Below are 24272 nucleotides of genomic sequence, written 5' to 3' on the forward strand. Positions count from 1 at the left end.
TATCTTCTACATTCTGTAGGAACAGTAGATGTAAATGTTTGTACATTGTACAGCACCTTTATAAATACTTGCTGAGTGCTCTTTCGGGGAGAAAATAGAGGTATATTAAATTGCTCCATTATTTTTTTATGTAAAAAAAAGAGAAAATATTTAAAAATGGATTGAAAAGGATAGGCTGTAACCTTGACATGGTGTTCTGTTCATGCACTGAAAAATAAAGTTTTACTGAAAACACTCTCTGGACTTAATACATTTTAATAATAGTAATTTTATTTATAAAAGATGCTTTATACAACAAGTTGAAAAGGATCCTAAACTACAAAAAAAGCACAAGGTAGCAGAGGGCATTAATTATACATTAAAGCAGTTCTAAAAAGGTACTGAATACACATAAAATATAATATTGATATTTCAAAAATGCTACCCCATGAACTGTATATTGTTGTACCGCCAACATCTCTATAACTGTTGACAGAATAATCATTTTGGGTGTCATATTTTGTGGATGAATAACAGTGCACACTACTGTCCAACAATACTGTTCTTTCATACAGTGTGACAAAGCAGCATAAGCTAGTTGCCAGTAGTTGCCAGTTGTTGTTGGTAGCCGACTGCTTTTCACGACAGAGCGAGAAGAGAGCTTGACTGCACAAAGTAGATGCTTTTTTTTCAATTACAAGAGAAAGCTCACAGGCATCTAATACCTCAAATGCGTATTTTTCATTAAATATCCGCATGTCAAAAGCAGGTATGAATCACAGGGTTGTATTTGGAATGAGAACACAAATTAAATGTGTTCAGAGCCCCAGTTAAGCCATCAGACTGGTTTCAAATCCTCTGTGAAATTCCAGTACCGTGAGAGGTGTAAATTATAAGGATTATATAAACTATGCGCCTGGTAAAATACTGTACTGTATATTTTACATAAGGTTGAAACACATGACTGAAGGGCACATACCAAATTAGAAACAAGTCAAACTTGTGTAACTGCAAAACATGAATTAAAAGTTGTTTGTCACAGCCTCTACAGCACATATTTGTACTCGTGAGCTACTCATATACATGACTTTTAAGCATTTGTAATTCAAAATTGGATTAGCCACAGGAAACTCCTCCAAGTCAAAGTCCATGACTGACACAGTTCTACATTGTAAGTATGTACATTTGCAGGACTGCTGTGGAGCAGCAGACGAAATTATTTTTTTATTTTATTTTAATCCTTTTAACCTCAACCTAAGGTAAGTTTGACTATGAATATGCAATACCCTCTCTCAAATGCAAGTAGGCAGAAGTTTACACCTGAGTGCTGCCCAGTGTCACCACAAATGATCTCTGACCAGCTTAAGCAGAGCACATAAGGGCACCTTTACAAATGCTTCACTGATGTAGATGTCCCATCTACCTGTGAATGACTGCAGAGAACCTCTGCACTTTCATCATATGAGTGACTTTGACCCTGGTTTTGAAGAGACTTGCTCAGTCATTCAAAACTGAAAAAGGTGGTAGATGAGCAGCCTTTAATGGCCACTGAATTACTTGTAATTGCATGAGGGGTAATGATTGACTAAATTGCTTAAAAATGACTAGACTATGAATGGATATATCTTATGCTCTATTTCAGGCCCAGACATGAGGAAATGATCTGTGGAACTGGATTGCACTGACAATTACATAGTGGTAAATGTTTTTCAAAGAGCCTTTTATTGTACTTTTCTTTGACCTTCATTTTCAGCTTGTGCTGTTTTATACTCCCAGCGTTTTCAGAGATATGCCTCACTAAGAAAATCTGATTTTTAAAAAAATCACAAATATTGTGTCTTCATTATATATAATAATAATATATATATATATAATAATAACGTGGGTCCAACTGATGTGGGGATGAGTTATATTCTCTTTTCTTGTGCAATAATAAACAATAAAGCTGAAGATTTCAGAACTGATATCTATAGGTATGTAAAGAGACATGGAGTAGCAGATTTTATACTTTAACCATGACCTCTTCACACATACAGAGCACATTAACACACTGTTTAAAACTAGTTAGTTACCCCTGTGAAAAAGTGATATTTGTGTTTTTGTTTTTTAATTCTGAGTGCAGATGCCATGAGGTGCCATTGGTCTATTTTTTCTGGTCTGTGTAAAAAAAATTTTTTTTTGGGGGGGGGGGGGGGGGGGGGCTGTATTAAATCACAAAAAAAGAAAACAATACCACATGATTTTTGTCATTATAATATTTTGACTTTTTTTGTGTATTTCATGCAATTCATATTTTTCACCACTAGATGTCACCGACTTACAGTGCAGAGTTTGAAGATCACATCAGTGCAGTTTTGGGAAAAAGGTCATATAGTGTGCCAGAGATGCACTATTTGAGAAACTGTGACAGATTGGTTAACACTTATGAGTCATCTGATCAATTTTGGCCCTGCAGTTTTGTAAAATTTTGATAAGCCTAAGGGAAAGTTCTCCAAAATGAGGCCCTTCATTCAGTAAGCTGTTATGTTATAGAGATACAGGCTCAGTGCCAGGATGAAGTGATGAGGGGCTGTTAAAAATGGCATGGGAGCCATTTTTTTCATAAAATAATATAAATTGATTATCCTAACCCTAACAGCCCTGGAAAGGCTAAATAACAACAACATAAGGCCACAGTTTCAAAATCAAAGAATACATCTATTAATCAGAGCACTCTTACATAGCAAGCTCGATCTCACCGATATCATTGCTGTTGCTGGGGCAACTGGCCTACTGAGGTCTCTACCATTCTTTGTTTCTCCTCACAGAACCATGTTTTGATGTCCATTCTTACTCATTCAGCAAACAAGCCAGGTAATGTGCAGATGATACGTTAATGTTAGTCAAAATAAAAATAAACAAGCTAACTTGGGTTTTCGCAGGTTTGTTTTTATCATGTCATTGTCCCCTGTGACACTGCACCCCCAACGCAAAAACAAACAGCACTGTCCATTGTTCCAAAACAGCTAAGCAATAGTCATGTTTATCTCGGCCACTAATTTTGTTGTTTTTCCTATTTTCTTTTCTTTTTGCATAAAGCTTAAACAGAATGGGCAAAAACCCTTGTAGTACTGATCCCATAGAGATATGTGAAGATACACAGTGAATGTGGAGTCATATGTGTTGAGTAAACGTTATCATTCTGCTACTCTTTATGTCACATCCTTGGTATGCATGAGCTTGAGAAAGCCAGGTGAACTATGCAGCAGTGGATTTATATTAATGTGTGGCTGACAACCTCTACTCTTCATTATCAGATGTGAAGAGAAGCAGATGCATTCTTGTAAGTTGGTTGTTGAGAGGGGGGGTGTCTTACAATTCACTCGGACAGGGTGGTTGGAAAGATAAGCAGCAGGCCATGCCTCAGCTTCTTTGGAAGTCTTTGAAAAGGATAAGTTGGCCAAATTGCATCAGTTACCATTACCAACTAATACTAGTTTTTTAAGTGCCTTAAAGGGGTATGAGGTGTACCACACTTTATTTACAGGTCACATTTCATTGGCTTTACATCATTTAGTGTGTTCTGGGGGAATGTTCTACTCATTTAAAAAAGTAGGCTAATCACCAAAAAATATCCATCTACCTCTGCCGGTTTTTCCTCTCTTGTTTAAAAAATACACTCAGAGTACAAATACGGGTCACTAAACTTTATTAGCTCTGCGTTGCCTGGTTTCTGTGTAACATGTTTGTAGGTTTCTCAGGCAACTGGGTGGAGGACGAAGACAGCCTCTATCAACAAACTTCTGACGTGAAGTGAGCTGCTTGGAATTTACCCCAGACTGTGTGTGAGGTAATGAGGCACTGCCCTCTTTTCTGGAGAAAGCTGTGTAACCTAAACCCCAGAAAATGGGGTACATATGTGAATCCTCACAAATATACCCCCGACTTACTCTTTGTTTTGTATCATTATCATTATCATTATTATTATTATTATTATTATTATTATTTTAAACGTATTATTGTTAAGTAATACAATAGGTTACAATCATTAGAATATAATAGGAAAGAATAAGAAAGCCTTTCCCCCTCTGACTCAGCCAGAGAATTCCCTTTACGTTTTTTTTATGTTTTTTTTCAGGACACACCCATTATGTTTCCACTTGTTTTCATTACAACTCCGTTTTTTAAAGGAGGTGGGACGGCTTTAAATGTTGGACAGACATGGCATTTATGTTCTTCTGTTGTTCAAGTAACACTTGCATCTTTAAAGCAAGATGTTTAAATATGATCGATTTCGTTCATTTTCCTTTGAAGCGGTTACTGTCTGTGCCAGTTTCCTATCCACAGACGCTGACACATAATGACGTCAAGGTAGAACGTCTTTAAAAACGTGACAGCCTACTTCCTGTCCTGTACTTCTCAAAATAGAGAACTTGTGAAATAGCTTACTAGGTAATATTAATCCAGAATGTAAATTACAGTATCACACATCAATCAATCACTCAGACTTTATTTGTGCAACCCTTTCCCACAATAGGACAGAATAAATGCAGACTATTAATACAATGGTGAGAATTGATGAAAATGTTACACAAACAAAGAAAATAGATTTAAATAAATAAATACTGAATGACAACACAAACAATATAGCTAAAGACTCACAAATGGTAAATCGTATAACAGGAAGTAACCAAAGTCGTTGCTACACGGTGAATCTATGCACAGGTAGATCCACAGGAATGTATGTATAGGTGTATAATATAACCATCAGTTGCAGCATTTATATAATGATTTATAATAGAGCCATGGAGCAGTGTGTGTTAAGGTTGGATATTGAGGCTCCCAGTGATCGAGGAGAATGCCTGTGCTGTTATTATGAAGGTATTTTCCTCACTTCCTGTTATTAAAGATAACTTGACAGACTAGAGACATAAGTGATAGTGCATGTCAGGGAGGTTTAGAGGTTTCGTCTTTACCGGCAGCGCAGAAAGTCGCGCGTCAGCTCTGCGTCTTTGAAGAATTTTGACAGGACAGAAAGTTTCCAGACCAGGATGTTTATCTCGCTACAGCCCGTAATGGATGTTTTACTGGACACTTGTTGTGGACGACTGGACGTCAAATCTCTGCTTTTCCTGACGTTACACCTCTTTTTGTTGAAGGCAGCAGGTCAGTATGACACCGGCGTAACATACGCCTCACAGTCTGGTTAATGAGATAATATTTATCAACGTACCAGTCACATGAGGGTGTCAGCAACAGTAGACGGGCTGTATTTTCTGTCAGCTCTACCAAAAAAAGAAATGTGGCTTACAGTAATGTCATCTGTTCTATAAAAGTACTTATAATAACAAGTAAACACAACAAATATGTGCAGTAGTGTATTTGATATGGAAGGAAAAATACAAATCTACAAGCTGTATTGTTATTTTTCTTTGTTTTTTGTTGTTTTTGTATGTGTGTGGGTGTAATGCCTAAGAAAAAAGTTGGAATATTGTTTTTGTTCGATGAACTGTCAAGACAAAAAATGATGAATGATAGACCATAAAGTGAATTTCTTCAAATAGTTATGGATTATTACTGAATTGCCAAAACAAACTGTAGACTACAGTTGACAATTACAGACACACTAATTTATTAATTTTGGATTGCTGCTGTGATTTTAATTAAGATAAACTAAAAATAGAGGATAATGAAGATTTTCATAAGAGTGCAGTCATTTTCTCACATGCCTTTTTTCATTTTTGTAGTTTGTAGCTTTATAAATGTTCTTATTTCTCATGAAAATATCCAGCTTTCAAGTTTGAAGTGTCTTTGGTATGCCCAAAAAAAGTGTTATTGTTGATGTTGCTTCTTTGTCTCTTTTTTCCCCAGCTGACTGTCCCAAACCTAAGCCAGGAGAAAATATGGTCGTATCAAACAAAGCACTTCTATTGAATTCTTTTCCAGAAGGAATTGAAGTCGAATTAGAGTGTGCTAATGGATATGTTAAAGACAGTGGCTCTGAGATTATAAACTGTATTAATGAAAACTGGTCTAACCCAGAACTCATCTGTAAAAGTGAGTTATTTCTACTGTAACCATAACTGTACTGACACATACACCAACCACTGTCTCCTTGTGTGGTCTACCATTGAGCTGTTTTGCTGCAATTTTGTGGATAAACTGCTGGCATGAAGTTCCACCAGAAACTTGGTTGAACCATGTTCTTCTTTTTTTTTGCATATCACAGAGAAGGACTGTGGTCTCCCTAAATCCCGACCAAATATGACATTTAAAATCATCACTGATACCCTATTTGGTGCCAAAATAAGAGTAAGCTGTGATAAAGGGTGAGTATGAATGTGAAAATAATGAAATTCTTTGCATTTCATTTCTATTTGGTTGAATTACGTCTGGAAAAAAAGTTGTCTTAAATTGAAGCAAGTGTCAGAGTGGAGCAGCTCCTAAGGCAATGCACAGGGAGGGGCTCAGAAGATAGTTATGTGATGTTACATACAAAGTATTTCTTGTCGCTGTACTGCCAATAGTTATCCAGCAGAAAGTGCTGTTCCTGGCAAATAGATTTAGACGAAGTCTGTATCAGGTAAATTTCCGAATGGAAAAAGTATTTTAAAGAAATCAAAGTAATCTTGAAAAGTAAATAGAGTCATTGCCAGAATGTGTTACTTCATGCTTTCACTGATTAGAAACTTGGTTCTCCTTTTGAGGTCTGTTGATGTTTAACTAAACTCTGCAAGAATTTAGTTTCACTGTTGCCATTCTTATGCATTATAAAATCATGTGTTAATGTCCCCTTAAATAAAAAGTCCTGCTTTATTCTCCTCCTTTCAACAGTTACGAGATTAGTGGAGCAAGCACTAACCAGTGCTTTGCTACAGGGTGGAGTGGAAGATCCAAATGTGAAAGTAAATATATCTCATTTTGTTTTCTTTGAAACCAGAAAAGATGAAACAATTGTTTTGTATATTTCTACAATCAATCTCTGTATCATCTTCTTGCACATTGTCTTAATACATGGATTATGCAGAAGTTTGATTTTGTTTCTTCAACATTTTTGAAGTTGTTCTTCTTCCTCTGACTGTTTTTGTCATCATTCTATTACTGTTAGTGAGCAAGAAGCACACACTTATATGTAATTATGTAGATCATTTATTTTTCTTCTTGAGTGAAAATACCTGTTTGTCTGATTCCTCAGTTGTGAAATGTGAGACGCTACCTGGTGAAGTGGCCAATGGCAAAAGCTCATGGAGTTCTGAAGATTATCCAGAATATGGACAAACCATACAGTACAAGTGCAATGATGGATACACTCTCGTTGGGAATGATACCATTATGTGCGATGAAGATGGTGAATATCACCCTCAGCCTCCTAAATGCAAAGGTAAGCCCACTCCATCCATGTGTTTGACTTAATGCAGATCAAATATTGTTATTCAGGGACCATACAGGTGATTTTGCTTGTTGTAACCCATTATTTAACTCTTCATACTACTGTTTTACGTACAAAGCAAATTTAAAAAATGTAGATTAAGTTGAAGTTTTTTAAGCAGCCAGATGTTTCGGTTCATATCACTGCAACATGAAAATCATCTTGCAGGAGTGAACTTGATAGGTAAACCATCACATTGAACATTTGTCACTTTTACTTATTTATTTATTAAAATGTATGTCATTTCATGGTAATGCAGTTGTGAGCATAACAACTGCCCATGGTGGTGCATTCAAGGAAATTTCAACATCCAATATCTAAGAGCCAGGTTTACCAGCTACAGTAAAGGGTATTCTAATTGTTCATTTCTTCAATTATAACCATTGCTGCTCTTTTATTTAGCAGTATTCAAGCTTTACAACATTTCCATCCAAGTCATTTGTTCACTAACTTCCACTCTCATACTCACCATACTCACTGACTAAAGAGCAACCTAACACAACACTAAGTGCTTTCTACGGTTAAACAAGACACGCCACATAGCTGGTGTGTGAAATACAGTAAGTGGATGATTCAGCCAAATTGATTTCCTCTGCTGACATAACATTTAGTACATCAAGAAGCATTTATAGTTGTGGCAGGACTTGCATGTTTAAAGAAATCTACGTACATCCTCCACCATAAAACGTAGATCAACAATAGGCTATATTTATCTTTATCCCAGAAAATGTATTCATAGGTGTGACAGAAGATAGAATGACCGCAAACGTGATACCAACTCCACTTAACAATCATATCATTTTACACTGAAGAATTAAGAGATAATTATACTTCCTCCAGCCTCATTACATGGAGTCCAGTATATTAAGAAGATTTATTTTAAAAAAGGTGCAAAAAATATTATCACAATGTTTATTTTCCATGTTACAGAAGCCTCCACTGCCACAGAATCAACCACAGAGACTACTCACAGTGATCAAACTATCCCAGCCACTACTGTCTCACCTTTAGCAACTGTCTCATCTTCAACACGAGGTACAGAAAAATGTCTCAAAACAACCAATCAGTATGTAATTAAGTTGAAAACCTTTTCGGTACAGTCATTTTGATCGTTCTGTGTAAAGGTGGCAGAGACATGTTGACAGTTGAGGATGATACTACACCAACCAACGTAACACCAGCAACAACTTCTTTATCTGGAGGTATTGAAAGATTTCATGAAAGCATTCTTGAGTTTCCAGCTGCAAGATGTATGATAACAAGCTTTAGTCACAGGTTTCTGTTTCATGGATTTTTACCAAAACATTTCATGGTCAGATGCTTCCCTAAAAAACCCTTTAGAGGACTCTGCTTTTTGATTGGAGGTCAAGCATAAGATCTTTTCATCAATGACTAAGATTTTTTCAAAAAAGAGACCACGACTAAAATTGAGTTGCCAGTTAACCATTGTAACAGACCTTCTTGTAAATGTTGACTACTTTACAGATGTAGATTGTTTATAGTAGTTTAAGTAGTTTGCAAACTATAATGAAGTTGTTTTATACTTGACAGAGATTGACAAGCAAGATGGGACTGAGACTGTAGATGGTAACAAGGACGTTGGTGAGTTATTGAGCCTCAGTCCCAACAAGATATTTACATGGTTGATGATTTATGTTTAAAGTTCTGCATTTAACTTTGCATTTTGTGTCTTTCAGGATATACACCTGTTATAATCAGTGTGTTCACTGTTCTATTAGGTAATGATTTTTTTAGGTAATGTTTTCTCTTTGGAAGTCACACTTTAACCAAATATTGCAGTTGGTACAAAAAGTAACATTAGTCTGTTTGAAATTGTTTTTACAGTTGTATGCATAGTGGTGGCCTTTACACATAAGTATTTGCTGAGGAGAAAAGGGTGAGTATCAATACGCTAGTAGAGGTACAAACTAGCCAATACAGTAGCATGCAGCATGCAAAGCACAACATGTTCTAACTTTGGGGAGATAATTCTGTTAATTCTTCTGTAATTTTGTCCATTGCTTCTTAATTCTCAACTGTTCATAGAAAACTAGATGTGTTTGTTTTTGGACTTGTGTTGAGGAATGAAGGAAGTCAACAGGAAATCATTACTTAAAACTGGATGTGACATAAAAATCAGCATCAGGAAAAAAATCCCTTTTGGGCTAGAATGAATCAGGCTGTTTTTAATAAAAGTACAGGAATTTGTCACATTCATAACCATGTAGAGATAGGCGGACATGGAGTATTTTGGGATTGATGTGACACTCTTTGTTAGACATTCATGTGACCTGAATTTGACAAACAGATGTCAGAGACAGAGAGTAGGGTGCTCAAAGCTCAAAACTGCGAAAAACAACTTCAAACCCTTTTTTTATGAAATTGACGTTTAATCCAGATAAACCAAACAGCTCAGACAGAGAAACTTTCCTTAAGCATGAGTCTCTAATGATCTATATAATCATATACTCACATATTGAATTGAGCCAAGTTTAAAATCTTACTCACCAAATAATCATTATTCTCTGAAAATTGTACTAACATTATCAAATGCTTATTAAAAATTTGGTGAACTAATACAGTTTTAACATTAAATTAATATAATTCAACAATGCTGACACAAATTCCTTATTTGATGACACCATAGGTCATATGACACCAGAGAAGACCTGAAGCCAGCATTATTACAGTTCCAAACTCTTTAGCTTGCCTGCCTCAATAAGGTACCTGTCAATTTCTGTGTATTTACTGTTACAATAAAACCACCAAAATACATTTAAAAGTATATTGAAGTGTGTTTTACTTGTCCAGTTTACTTATCAGAGCTAATACACAGTATTATAGTTGGATAGTTGGAACATTACACATTACACGTGACACCAAAAAAGCATGAATCGTTTCCTTTTTGTTTTGTTTTTTCGGCATCACTGTGTGAATGGAGCTTAACTTGAACTGTTTTCTATTATTTCTTGTCAACACTAGCTCTGGAACCGTAACTATCATTTAAAGAACATCTGTGTCCCAGGAAGGATGTGCCAACACACTCTAGCAGTTCCTCTCTGGATGGATGGATGGAAACTCACCTGAATATTATTGCACTGCAAATGGCAGACAAAAACAAATTTGTTAAAGTATAATAATTGAAATGCTCAATGGTCATAATGAACATCCACTGTTAAAAAGCACTTTTTGTTGATATAATATTTTTTCCTGCCCTCACACTTTTTTTTCTTTTCTTTTTTACAAATATTTGTAAATATTAATTCAACATTATTTATGTTAAAAGCTGGAATAAACTGTTTGATATTACCTCCATGTGTTATGAACTATTCTTTAAGTATCTTAACATTTCGAAGGATTTAATTTTGAGGAATCTTAAGGCTTTAAGTTTACTATACTTGCTATCAATGTGCCATTTTGTTAGGACAGTATCTAGCAGTCGATAACGCATTAACGGTCAATAATGTAATAATTGCCGATAATGTACTAATTTTGCCCGTTTAATGTATTGAGCCAATAACGTAATAAAAGTCTTGAACCAATAACGTAATACAGTAACTGTTTGCCAATAACGTAATAAGTTATAAATGTGAAGATGCTCACAAACTCTCACTCTCTCTCTCTCTCCCTGAGAATTAAGATTGTTTAACTTGATTGTTAGAATTATCTCCATACATCTCCATTCCTGTCTTCTGCTCTTTAGCCATTCATGCTCCAACACGTTTGCAGCCCTCCAATGCAGTGGTAGTCAGGTACTTTTAATCTGCTGAAGGTTTATTGCATATTTTTTACATTCAATTTGTCCATTCATTTCAACAAAATAAGCCAAAAGTCATCATTTCACATTGTTGGGTTTAACCCCCCGGTTATTACCAAACTGTCATAGTTAATAATGATAACAATTAGTTTACAGTTAGCTATAATAAGTTAACTTTGATTACGCTCTCAAATATTTATATATATGTTTGCACTAAAGATTGTATGTGCAAGAATTTCAACACATCACTGATTAGCTTTCAACATGTGTGCTGGAAAGTAAGGAAATTCAAACAAGTGAAGAAAGTCTAATATCAGTCACATGACTGACTGTCATTGCCATCTAGTGGTCAATTATGGGTTCTACGAAAAAAAAATTTAAGATTGAGAAAAAAATTAAATATATTTAAAAGTGAGATACAGAGATTTCACATCATACATTCATATCATGCAAATATTTCATATCATACAGTTGTCTGTGTTTGCAAACGTGTGCTACCACTTCATTTGTAACTTGAAAGGCTAATGAGCAGAAGGAAGGTATGGAGATCATTCTAACCATCAAGTTAAACAAACAAATAAATAGAGAGAAAGAGGGAGTGAAGGGGGTTTGTATGTGTGTGGTCAGGTCTTTAAGCAAATATTTGAAGGAGACAATAGTAAGACTAAGTGCCACGGAAGTGTGACACAGATTAGGGATGTGCATGGGCCCATTTTCTCAGGGTCGACTAGTCGGTGGGTATAACCGGCGACTAATCGAATATTTGCTGCATGCCAACATTCACCGGAGCTAAATAGATAATGCGTCAAAAATAACTTTCAATATTCATAACAAACAACAAACTTGAACTGCGCAAACTTCTATTAATTTAAATGATAATCATTCTTCATTTCTTTACAGAAACACATGAAATACAAGAAACAAAATCTTACAGGCTTACAGACCCCTAAAAATATAACAGCTCAGTTTTTTCTTTCTCCTCGTCATAAAAAACGCTGAGCAAATCCTTACAATCATTCTAGCAAAGAGAGACGTAACATTAGTTTTCTCTCAGAGACTTTTGTCACACTTTCGAGGAGCTGTTACAATTACGTAATAACTTATTACATTATTGGCAAAAAGATATTACGTTATCGGCTTATCCCATTAAAAAATGGGCAAAATGATTATGTTATCAGTAGTTATGACATTATTGGCTGCTACAGTGCTCATTTAGCAGAAACTTGTAAAAGTAAAAGTTTGTTCATCATTCGATATGTCAAAAGGCTGATTTTAATAATGGAGCCATTGCTGAATAAAACTATTTTATTTCCATACTGTAATGTTACCTGAAGTGTCAGATTTAACTAACAATAATGTTAAATCAAAATAATTTTTTGTTCACTTCTCACAAAGTTGTAATTTCTGTTCCTTAAAGGAGAGATCATGGAATACATTCACAGTTGTGGCAGTGGGAAGGGGCCAATCCATCCTGAAGGGGCAGCTTGATTCAGGGAGCATGTCGTGCATACTCAGTGAAGAGGGAGTCCAAGCTCAGAGTTGCTGGTGTTCTCCCAATCCTCAGCCTGTGCCCGAGAAGGTGGTCCTCGTTGGCTGTGGTGGCCTTACAATCCAACCGAAATGAATCTGTGAGCTGGACATTGAGATTTATGGGTCTAAATTTGTTGTGCCGACTTTCCTTGTTCCAGGGAAGAGGGATGAGCTCGTCATTGGCTTAAGGACTGCAGATTGTTTGATATCAACCTTGAAAGCTGCAAAGTGTCTGACGAATGGAAACAGTGGCTTGCTGACCTTGTGCTCACTTACTAGGATGTCTTCTCCAAGGACAAACTGGACTGTGGAGAAGCGAAGGATTTTCTCCACCGTATTCGCCCCTTCCAGCCACCCTATCACCGTGTCCCTCCAGCACACTATCATAAACTGAGGTAGTCGTCTGAGATGGAGTTGAAAGGCATTATCAGTAAGTCAGTCAGTGAATATGCTTCGCCGCTGGTCCTGGTCTGAAAGCGGTCAGGAGACCTGCGGATCTGTACTGACTTCCGTTGGCTCAATGCCAAGACAGTCAAGGATGCCCACCCGCTGACCCACCAGGCTGACTGCCTTGCCGCTCTTGGTGGAAATACTTTTTTCAGTACCATGGATCTAACATCGGGGTTCTAAAACATCCCCTTCCATGAGTCTGACAGGCGGTACATGGCCTTTACAACACCCTTAGGCCTGTATGAGTACAACAGGCTTCCCTAGGGCTTATGCAACCTGCATGTGGATGATGATCAGCGTCTTCAGTGACTTGAGCTTCTCCAGTCTCCTCGGATATCTGGATGACCTGCTCGTCTTTGCTCCATCTGAGGAGGAAGCAATAAAATGACTGGAGACAGTCTTTTCACAACACAGAGTCAACAGCCTGAAGCTGGCACAGACGAAGTGCCACTTTCTTCGCAAGTCTGTGAGGTTTCATGATGATGGCTGCACTCCATCTCAGCAGGAAGTGAAATCTTTCCTTGGGATGGTGCTGTATTATCAGCATTTCATTCCCGACTGCTCTTCCATTGCAAAGCCACTCTACACCTTGACTGCAGGACAGAAGAGGAGGGCTAAAGGCTCCTTTGGTCGTTGAAAAGCTGGCAACTTTCGTAACCTGACTCCTCAGGATTGGACCCCTGCCTGTGAGAAAGCATTTGAAGATCTCAAAAATGCACTCCTCAACAGTGTGGTGCTGGCACACCCAGATTTTGATAGGCCCTTCATCCTCTCCACCAATGCTTCCCTTGATGGTCTGGGTGCTGTCCTGTCTCAGGTGCCAGCTGGTGAAGAGAGAGTGAGGTTGGAGTTTTTGGCTTTTAAGTGGGCATTGGCTCAAGGGCCACAGATTCACTGTCTGGTCAGAAAACGATCTGCTCACTTACATCTTGACCAAACCAAAACTTGATGCTTGTGAGCACCGTTGGGTCTCTAAACTGGTGTGAGGTAATGAGGCACTGCCCTCTTTTTGGAGAAAACTGTGGAACCTAAGCCCCAGAAAATGACTCACTACAAATGTGTATCATCACAATTACAACCTCAACTTATTCTTTGTTTAGTATCATCATTACTATTTTTTAACGTATTAAGATACGTAGTACAGTAGGTTAAAATCATTAGAATATAGGAAATAATTAGAAAGGCTTTCCCCATGAGGACTTGCCCAGAGAATTCCCTTTAAGTTTTTGTGGGTTTTTCTTCAGGACACACCCATTATGTTTCCACTTGTTGTCATTACAACTCCGTTTTTTAAAGGAGGTGGGACGTCTTTAAATGTTGGACAGACATGGCATTTGTGTTCTTCTGTTGTTCAAGTAACACTTGCATCTTTAATGAGATATTTAGATGTGATAGATTTTATTTACGTGTCTTCATTTATCTTTGAAGCGGTTACTGTCTGTGCCAGTTTCCTATCCACAGACGCTGAAACACAATGACGTCAAGGTAGCACGTCTTTAAAAAGTGACAGCCTACTTCCTGTCCTGTACTTTTCAAAATAGCGTACTTGTGAAATAGATAGTTTACTAGGTAATATTAATCCCAACTGGAAATTGCAGTATCACACATCAATCAATCACTCAGACTTTATTTGTGCAACCCTTTCCCACAATAGGACAGAATAAATGAAGACTATAAATACAATGGTGAGAACTGATGAAAATGTTACACAAACAAAGAAAATAGATTAAAATAAATAAATAAATACTGAATGACAACACAAACAATATAGCTAAAGACTCACAAACGGTAAATCGTATAACAGGAAGTAACCAAAGTCGTTGCTACACGGTGAATCTATGCACAGGTAGATCCACAGGAATATATGTATAGGTGTATAATATAACCATCAGTAGCAGCATTTATATAATGATTTATAATAGAGCCATGGAGCAGTGTGTGTTAAGGTTGGATATTGAGGCTCCCAGTGATCGAGGAGAATGCCTGTGCTGTTATTCTGAAGGCATGTTCATCACTTCCTATTATTAAAGTAAACTTGACAGACTAGAGAAATAAATGATAGTGCATGTCAGGGAGGTTTAGAGGTTTAGTCTTGACCGGCAGCGCAGAAAGTCGTGCGTCAGCTCTGCGTCTTTGAAGAAGTTTGACAAGACAGAAAGTTTCCAGACCAGGATGTTTATCTCGCTACAGCCCGTAATGGATGTTTTACTGGACACTTGTTGTGGACGACTGGACGTCAAATCTCTGCTTTTCCTGACGTTACACCTCTTTTTGTTGAAGGCAGCAGGTCAGTATGATACCGGCGTAACATACGCCTCACAGTCTGGTTAATGAGATAATATTTATAAATAGTTCATTTGATAGGTGGGAGGAAACATACAAGCTAAAATTGTATTTGTTTTGTTGTTGTTGTTTTGTATGTGTGTGGGTGTAATGCCTAAGAAAAAAAGTTGGAATATTGTTTTTGTTAGATGAACTGTCAAGACAAAAAATGATGAATGATAGACCATAAAGTGAATTTCTTCAAATAGTTATGGATTATTACTGAATTGCCAAAACAAACTGTAGACTACAGTTGACAATTACAGACACACTAATTTCTTAAATTAGGATTGCTGCTGTGATTTTAATTAAGATAAACTAAAAATAGAGGAAAATTAATATTTTCATAAGATGCAGTCATTTTCTCACATGCCTTTTTTCATCTTTATAAATTACCATGTTTACTCTGTAGCTTTATTAATGTTCTTATTTCCCATGAAAATATCCAGCTTTCAAGTTTTAAGTGTCTTTGGTATGCCCAAAAAAAGTGTTATTGTTGATGTTGCTTCTTTGTCTCTTTTTTCCCCAGCTGACTGTCCCAAACCTAAGCCAGGAGAAAACATGGTCGTATCAAACAAAGCACTTCTATTGAATTCTTTTCCAGAAGGAATTGAAGTCGAATTAGAGTGTGCTAATGGATATGTTAAAGACAGTGGCTCTGAGATTATAAACTGTATTAATGAAAACTGGTCTAACCCAGAACTCATCTGTAAAAGTGAGTTATTTCTACTGTAACCATAACTGTACTGACACATACACCAACCACTGTCTCCTTGTGTGGTCTACCATTGAGCTGTTTTGCTGCAATTTTGTGGATAAACTGCTGGCATGAAGTTCCACCAGAAACTTGGTTGAACCATGTTCTTCTTTTTTTTTGCATATCACAGAGAAGGACTGTGGTCTCCCTAAATCCCGACCAAATATGACATTTAAAATCATCACTGATACCCTATTTGGTGCCAAAATAAGAGTAAGCTGTGATAAAGGGTGAGTATGAATGTGAAAATAATGAAATTCTTTGCATTTCATTTCTATTTGGTTGAATTACGTCTGGAAAAAAAGTTGTCTTAAATTGAAGCAAGTGTCAGAGTGGAGCAGCTCCTAAGGCAATGCACAGGGAGGGGCTCAGAAGATAGTTATGAGATGTTACATACAAAGTATTTCTTGTCGCTGTACTGCCAATAGTTATCCAGCAGAAAGTGCTGTTCCTGGCAAATAGATTTAGACGAAGTCTGTATCAGGTAAATTTCCGAATGGAAAAAGTATTTTAAAGAAATCAAAGTAATCTTGAAAAGTAAATAGAGTCATTGCCAGAAGGTGTTACTTCAAGCTTTCACTGATTAGAAACTTGGTTCTCCTTTTGAGGTCTGTTGATGTTTAACTAAACTCTGCAAGAATTTAGTTTCACTGTTGCCATTCTTATGCATTATAAAATCATGTGTTAATGTCCCCTTAAATAAAAAGTCCTGCTTTATTCTCCTCCTTTCAACAGTTACGAGATTAGTGGAGCAAGCACTAACCAGTGCTTTGCTACAGGGTGGAGTGGAAGATCCAAATGTGAAAGTAAATATATCTCATTTTGTTTTCTTTGAAACCAGAAAAGATGAAACAATTGTTTTGTATATTTCTACAATACCTGTTTGTCTGATTCCTCAGTTGTGAAATGTGAGACGCTACCTGGTGAAGTGGCCAATGGCAAAAGCTCATGGAGTTCTGAAGATTATCCAGAATATGGACAAACCATACAGTACAAGTGCAATGATGGATACACTCTCGTTGGGAATGATACCATTATGTGCGATGAAGATGGTGAATATCACCCTCAGCCTCCTAAATGCAAAGGTAAGCCCACTCCATCCATGTGTTTGACTTAATGCAGATCAAATATTGTTATTCAGGGACCATACAGGTGATTTTGCTTGTTGTAACCCATTATTTAACTCTTCATACTACTGTTTTACGTACAAAGCAAATTTAAAAAATGTAGATTAAGTTGAAGTTTTTTAAGCAGCCAGATGTTTCGGTTCATATCACTGCAACATGAAAATCATCTTGCAGGAGTGAACTTGATAGGTAAACCATCACATTGAACATTTGTCACTTTTACTTATTTATTTATTAAAATATATTTCATCATTTCATGGTAATGCAGTTGTGAGCATAACAACTACCCATGGTGGTGCATTCAAGGAAATTTCGACATCCAATATCTAAGAGCCAGGTTTATCAGCTACAGTAAAGATACTCTAATTGTTCATTTCTTCAATTATAACCATTGCTGCTCAGCAGATGACTCAAGTTTAAGATGTCAAAACTTAATTTCCTTATGAGGAAAGTTGTCATGAATTGCTGAATTATCTGTCTTGAGCAAGAATTATTCTCTGCAAGTTGATTGTGACACTGTTATGAAATTAAATGAAAACAAGGGCTGCTTCGAAAGGTCATGAATCCATCTGGGAACTTCTGGTATGCTTTGAGTTGAAACCACAGGCATGGTCTTTTAATTATATTTTAATCAATACTACACATGCTTGAAGAATCACGAGTGAGTTTGCTGTACGCTTTCAAACATCCAAATGTAGTTTTCTCTGTAATTTACTGAATTTAATTTATTGCCCTGGACCCGGGTGTTGCCATGGTGTCACTGAGGACATTCAGAATTGAACACACTGTTGGCATGTTTGACCATCATCACTTATCCCCTCTCTACATACTCTTCAAGCTCACTCATTTAGGCAGTATTCAAGATTTACAACATTTGCATCCAAGTAATTTGTTCACTAACTTCCACACTAACACACAATACTCACTACTGACTGTAGCGCCAGTTGAAATGATGATGCTTTTACTGGTGGTGGTCTGAAGTATTTATTCCTTTTCACACCAACAACAACGTAAGAGCTAAATAAAAACAAATAATAAAAAAAAAACATTATACATATATCCATATACATTTATAATTAGCCTATAGCATTTGGCTTTACCTGACACAAAAATTAAATTAAACTTCAACACAAACATAAATATACCACAAGCCCTCACCTTGTCGCCACTTTCAACCGGGCTAATAACTTTTATCCGTGAATTTCCTCTCTACATGTGTGCTCGTTTACCCCTCTCTATCACTTCTACGTCGGTTGACTCCCTTTCCGTTTACCTTTTCCTTTCAAAATAAAATACCTAAAATAATATATAGTAAATAAAACCAACATGCACTATGTTGATGTCCTTTACACTGACTAAAGAGCAACCTAACACAACACTACGTGTTGTTTTCTACAGTAAAACAAGACACGCCACATAGCTGGACATTTAGTAAATCAAGAAGCATTTATAGTTGCGGCACCACTTGCATGTTTAAAGAAATCTGAGTACATGCTCCACCATAAAAACTCATACAACTCTAAAAACTCATAAACTCATAAATTCATAAAACATAGATGAACAATTTTAACAATAGGCTATATGTATCTTGATCCCATAAAATGTATTCATAGGTGTGACAACAGAAGATAGAATGGCCACAAATGTGATACCACCAACTCCTGCACTGCAAACAAAAGGTATTTTAACAGAAATCAAGAAATCCTTTAAATCATATAATTTTACACTGAAAAATTAAGAGATCATTTATAGTCCTTCCGCCCTCTTTATATGAACCCTGATATATTCGGAAGACTTCTCTTAAAGCTGTATAAATATTATGACTGCAGTGTTTATTTTCCATGTTACAGAAGCCTCCACTGCCACAGAATCAACTCACAGTTATCAAACTATCCCAGCCACTACTGTGTCACCTTTAGCAACTGTCTCATCTTCTACACAAGGTACAGAAAAATGTCTCAAAACAACCAATCAGCATGTAATTAAGTTGAAAACCTTTTCGGCACCTGGCAGCATGAATGGATTATGTGCATGCATCTCAGATTTGGCTTCTCAATTTGACTTGTCACATATATCCTGTCCAAACCGGAAAATGAAATTAAGAGTCCTTCTGATCGTTCTGTGTAAAGGTGGCAGAGACATGTTGACAGTTGAGGATGATACTACCGCAACCAACGTAACACCAGCAACAACTTCTTTATCTGGAGGTATTGAAAGATTTCATGAAAGCATTCTTGAGTTTCCAGCTGGAAGATGTATGATAACAAGCTTTAGTCACAGGTTTCTGTTTCATGGATTTTTACCAAAACATTTCATGGTCAGATGCTTCCCTAAAAACCCCTTTAGAGGACTCTGCTTTTTGATCGGAGGTCAAGCATAAGATCTTTTCATCAATGACTAAGATTTCTTTAAAGAAAGACCATGACTAAAATTGAGTTGCCAGTAAAACATTACATTTAATAGAGATCTTCACACTGGTCATAATGGGATGGGAAAGAAACAGAGTGGATATTAATCAGCCATATTATTTACATTTGCTAATTGAACTGGATTTAAGGTTATTTAGTTTTCAGGAAACTTCAACTAATGAACAGATCAAATGATTATTTTTGCAATGGGGACATGTGGAGAATAGAATGGTGGTTTTAATTAACTGACTAAAGAAAAAAGCCATTTAATTTTCTAAAATGTGTCTCATTCCTTGTCCCAGTTAATTGATTAATATCATTGCCCCCTCCCCCACTGATCAAATGAGATGAATAAACTGAAAAGAACTCATTACTTTTGTGTATGTTCTTATGCATTTTTTGTAATATCATTAAGTAAAATATTAAAATTAAGTGGACTTAAAAAACAAAACATCTCATTAGGAATATGTTCACTTATGGAAACTCTGACAAATAAAGGAAACAAGATTGAGATTATAACAGATCCTCTTGTAAATGTTGATTACTTTACTGATGTAGATTGCCTATAGCAGTTTAAGTAGTTTGCAAACTATAATGAAGCTGTTTTATACTTGACAGAGATTGACAAGCAAGATGGGACTGAGACTGTAGATGGTAACAAGGACGTTGGTGAGTTATTGAGCCTCAGTCCCAACAAGATATTTACATGGTTGATGATTTATGTTTAAAGTTCTGCATTTAACTTTGCATTTTGTGTCTTTCAGGATATACACCTGTTATAATCAGTGTGTTCATTGTTCTGTTAGGTAATGTAAAGTTTTCTCTTTGGAAGTCACACTTTAACCAAATATTGCAGTTGGCACACAAAGTAACATTAATCTGTTTGAAATTGTTTTTACAGTTGTATGCATAGTGGTGGCCTTTACACATAAGTATTTGCTGAGGAGAAAAGGGTGAGTATCAATACTCTACCATAACTACTTTATGCATGGCTCATACTTGATCATAACTTCTATCCCACTGTTGCTTTTTACTCTTTTTATCGTTTGAGGTTTTTTATACTATTTGTACACTCAGAACTTGAATGCACAGGACAGCAGAGGTACAAACTAGCCAATACAGTAGCATGCAGCATGCAAAGCACAACATGTTCTAACTTTGGGGAGATAATTCTGTTAATTCTTCTGTAATTTTGTCCATTGCTTCTTAATTCTCAACTGTTCATAGAAAACTAGATGTGTTTGTTTTTGGACTTGTGTTGAGGAATGAAGGAAGTCAACAGGAAATCATTACTTAAAACTGGATGTGACATAAAAATCAGCATCAGGAAAAAAATCCCTTTTGGGCTAGAATGAATCAGGCTGTTTTTAATAAAAGTACAGGAATTTGTCACAGTCATAACCATGTAGAGATAGGCGGACATGGAGTATTTTGGGATTGATGTGACACTCTTTGTTAGACATTCATGTGACCTGAATTTGACAAACAGATGTCAGAGACAGAGAGTAGGGTGCTCAAAGCTCAAAACTGCGAAAAACAACTTCAAACCCTTTTTTTATGAAATTGACGTTTAATCCAGATAAACCAAACAGTTCAGACAGAGAAACTTTCCTTAAGCATGAGTCTCTAATGATCAATATAATCATATACTCACATATTGAATTGAGCCAAGTTTAAAATCTTACTCACCAAATAATCATTATTCTCTGAAAATTGTACTAACATTATCAAAAGCTTATTAAAAAGTTGGTGAACTAATACAATTTTAACATTAAATTAATATAATTCAACAATGCTGACACAAATTCCTTATTTGATGACACCGTAGCTCATATGACACCAGAGAAGACCTGAAGCCACCGTTAATACCCTTCCAAACTCTTTAGCTTGCCTGCCTCAATAAGGTACCTGTCAATTTCTGTGTATTTACTGTTACAATAAAACCACCAAAATACATTTAAAAGTATATTGAAGTGTCTTTTACTTGTCCAGTTTACTTATCAGAGCTAATACACAGTATTATAGTTGGATAGTTGGAACATTACACATTACAAGTGACACCAAAAAAGCATGAATCGTTTCCTTTTTGTTTTGTTTTTCGGCATCACTGTGTGAATGGAGCTTAACTTGAACTGTTTTCTATTATTTCTTGTCAACACTAGCTCTGGAACCGTAACTATCATTTAAAGAACATCTGTGTCCCAGGAAGGATGTGCCAACACACTCTAGCAGTTCCTCTCTGGATGGATGGATGGAAACTCACCTGAATATTATTGCACTTCAAATGGCAGACAAAAACAAATTTGTTAAAGTATAATAATTGAAATGCTCAATGGTCATAATGAACATCCACTGTTAAAAGGAACTTTTTGTTGATATAATATTTTTTCCTGCCCTCACACTTTATTTTAACAAATATTTGTAAATATTAATTCAACTGAAGTATTTCTATTTTGTACATTATTTATGTTAAAAGCTGGAATAAACTGTTTGATATTACCTCCATGTGTTATGAACTATTCTTTAAGTATCTTAACATTTTATTCCAGGGATGTGCCGTTTTGTTAGTATAGAACCATGAAAAAGGCGATTCAAGAAGCCTACAATGTGGTTAATTCAGCTTGCAGACTGCATTGGCGACTTATAAAGATACAATCAACTGCATTCTTCGCCTCCTGACTTTCTTTTCGTCATTGTCTATTGTTCTGAGGCCTTTTAGTAAACTGTGCAAAATAATGGGAAACCTTTCAGGACTAAAGAATGTGGTAGACTACCAACCAATGAACCATGAAACTAAAGAAAATCCCCAGGAAAGTTATCCTTTTGTTTTAACCTTGAATAAGCTCATTGAACAGAATTGTTTAATGAATTGTTGAAGTGAATTAATCATTTATTTGATATGTCAAAGGGCTAATTTTATTAATGCAGCCATTGCTGAAAATAACTATTTTATATCCATACTGTATTATGTATGATACATGAAGTGTCAGATTTTACTAACAAAAATGTCAAATCAAAATCATTTTTTGTTCACTTCTCACAAAGTTGTATTTTTTGTTCCTTAGAGGAGAAACTCAAGGAATACATTCACAGTTGTGGCAGAAGAGAGAGGCCAACCCATTATCCTGGCAGGGGTGAGGAGCAGTACAGACAAAAGCTCCATAATAAAATGTGGTTACACTGATTCATTGTACCCTGGTGTGCTGTCATGCCAGAGGCTTAAACTGTGGCCTTTGGGGATCAAAAGAGAGGGGTTCTTGTCTCTACTCTAACATAACTTTTATGATTTTGTGAATCATTTTTGGTTCAATTTCTTGTAAGTAAAATAAACTACAAGGCTTTATGTAGTTGGATTTAAAACACTTTAATTTGTGAAATCTTTTGGAAAAGAGAGAATGAGTAATAAACAGGATATGCACCTATCATCATAATTACTCATCTTAATTATGTAGACAGGCGGTTACCACCACAACAATGGTGGCATTTGTTGAATTCATCAACCTCCAGCTCCTCCCAAAAAAGAAAAAAAGAAGCTTTTATGGTGTTCCTCACTGTTTTCACATTGGTAGACATCAATTTGTCTGTGGGTTTTTGGGTTTTTTTGTTCAGGATAAGCCTAGTGATATTCTGTGTAATTTTTTTTATTGTCAACAAATCCCATCCCAAAGACCAAAGCCTACAATGAGCTAAAAACATGTAGCGTTGCTAGTGTGACAAATCCGCAGCTGAAAATACTCCCCAACAAAACACAATTTACCCCTGTTTGAGTAACATATCCTAAAAACTACAGTAACATGTTTTTTAGGCAATACACAGGCTGGAGAAGTCTGAAAATACTGAGAGACAGACTAACACATTGGTTTTTCATTAAATTAGTTGACAATAACAAAAACATTGAATCCTTTAAACATAACTTTTGAGGGAACAAACATGTGACCCTCTGGTTATAGGAAAATCTTTTTCAGTCACCATAAAGTCAACATAATGGGCTGCCCTTTCCACATACACCAGTCTGTTACTCAGTTATTTAGCTTTTTAACCAGAGCCATGTTGTTTGAAACAGAATCATACGATGCAATGTGATATGATATGATACAATGCATTACGAAACGATACGATACGGTACGGTACGATACGATACGGTACGGTACGATACGATACGGTACGATACGGTACGGTACGATACGGTACGATACGATACGGTACGGTACGATACGATACGATACGGTACGGTACGGTACGATACGATACGGTACGGTACGATACGATACGATACGGTACGATACGATACGGTACGGTATGGCATGATGCAGTATGATACAATGCAGTTTTATTGTCAGTTTACACTAAAATTCATTATATGTCCTAAACCAGTTCCCTTCAAAAGATTAAACGTACAGTTACAAATAGGACACTTTTCATAGACGTACAAAGCACACAATACATATCACATCATACCTCTGGATTCAGGTCTCAGTTAGCAGCACACTGATCTTGGTTTAACAACAGAATAGTCTGATGTATGAAAGAATTC

The 24272-nt window shown here is 36.3% G+C and overlaps 2 protein-coding genes across 3 annotated transcripts; both read left to right on the forward strand.

Moving 5' to 3' along the window:
• Positions 1 to 4941: 4941 nt before the first annotated feature.
• Positions 4942 to 10797, forward strand: LOC133977735 (zona pellucida sperm-binding protein 3 receptor-like). 2 transcript variants are annotated; one of them, XM_062415996.1, is made up of 12 exons: positions 4942 to 5124; positions 5830 to 6015; positions 6188 to 6287; positions 6793 to 6863; positions 7154 to 7339; positions 8318 to 8422; positions 8512 to 8589; positions 8939 to 8989; positions 9085 to 9126; positions 9233 to 9284; positions 10035 to 10110; positions 10370 to 10797. In XM_062415996.1, exons 1-11 carry the CDS (start codon positions 5010 to 5012, stop codon positions 10090 to 10092), a joined length of 1044 nt encoding a protein of 347 aa, XP_062271980.1. In that variant the 5' UTR covers positions 4942 to 5009; the 3' UTR covers positions 10093 to 10110; positions 10370 to 10797. The 2 variants fall into 2 exon arrangements, with proteins under 2 accessions (XP_062271980.1, XP_062271981.1); XM_062415997.1 differs by lacking the exon at positions 10035 to 10110.
• Positions 10798 to 16004: 5207 nt separating this feature from the next.
• On the forward strand, positions 16005 to 22170 carry LOC133977952 (zona pellucida sperm-binding protein 3 receptor-like). The gene is made up of 10 exons (XM_062416258.1): positions 16005 to 16161; positions 16334 to 16433; positions 16939 to 17009; positions 17103 to 17288; positions 19460 to 19537; positions 20357 to 20407; positions 20503 to 20544; positions 20640 to 20691; positions 21567 to 21642; positions 21901 to 22170. Exons 1-9 carry the CDS (start codon positions 16008 to 16010, stop codon positions 21622 to 21624), a joined length of 792 nt encoding a protein of 263 aa, XP_062272242.1. The 5' UTR covers positions 16005 to 16007; the 3' UTR covers positions 21625 to 21642; positions 21901 to 22170.
• Positions 22171 to 24272: the final 2102 nt, after the last annotated feature.

Source organism: Scomber scombrus, chromosome 3 (genome assembly GCF_963691925.1).
Source record: "Scomber scombrus chromosome 3, fScoSco1.1, whole genome shotgun sequence".
Taxonomy (NCBI): Eukaryota; Metazoa; Chordata; class Actinopteri; order Scombriformes; family Scombridae; genus Scomber; species Scomber scombrus.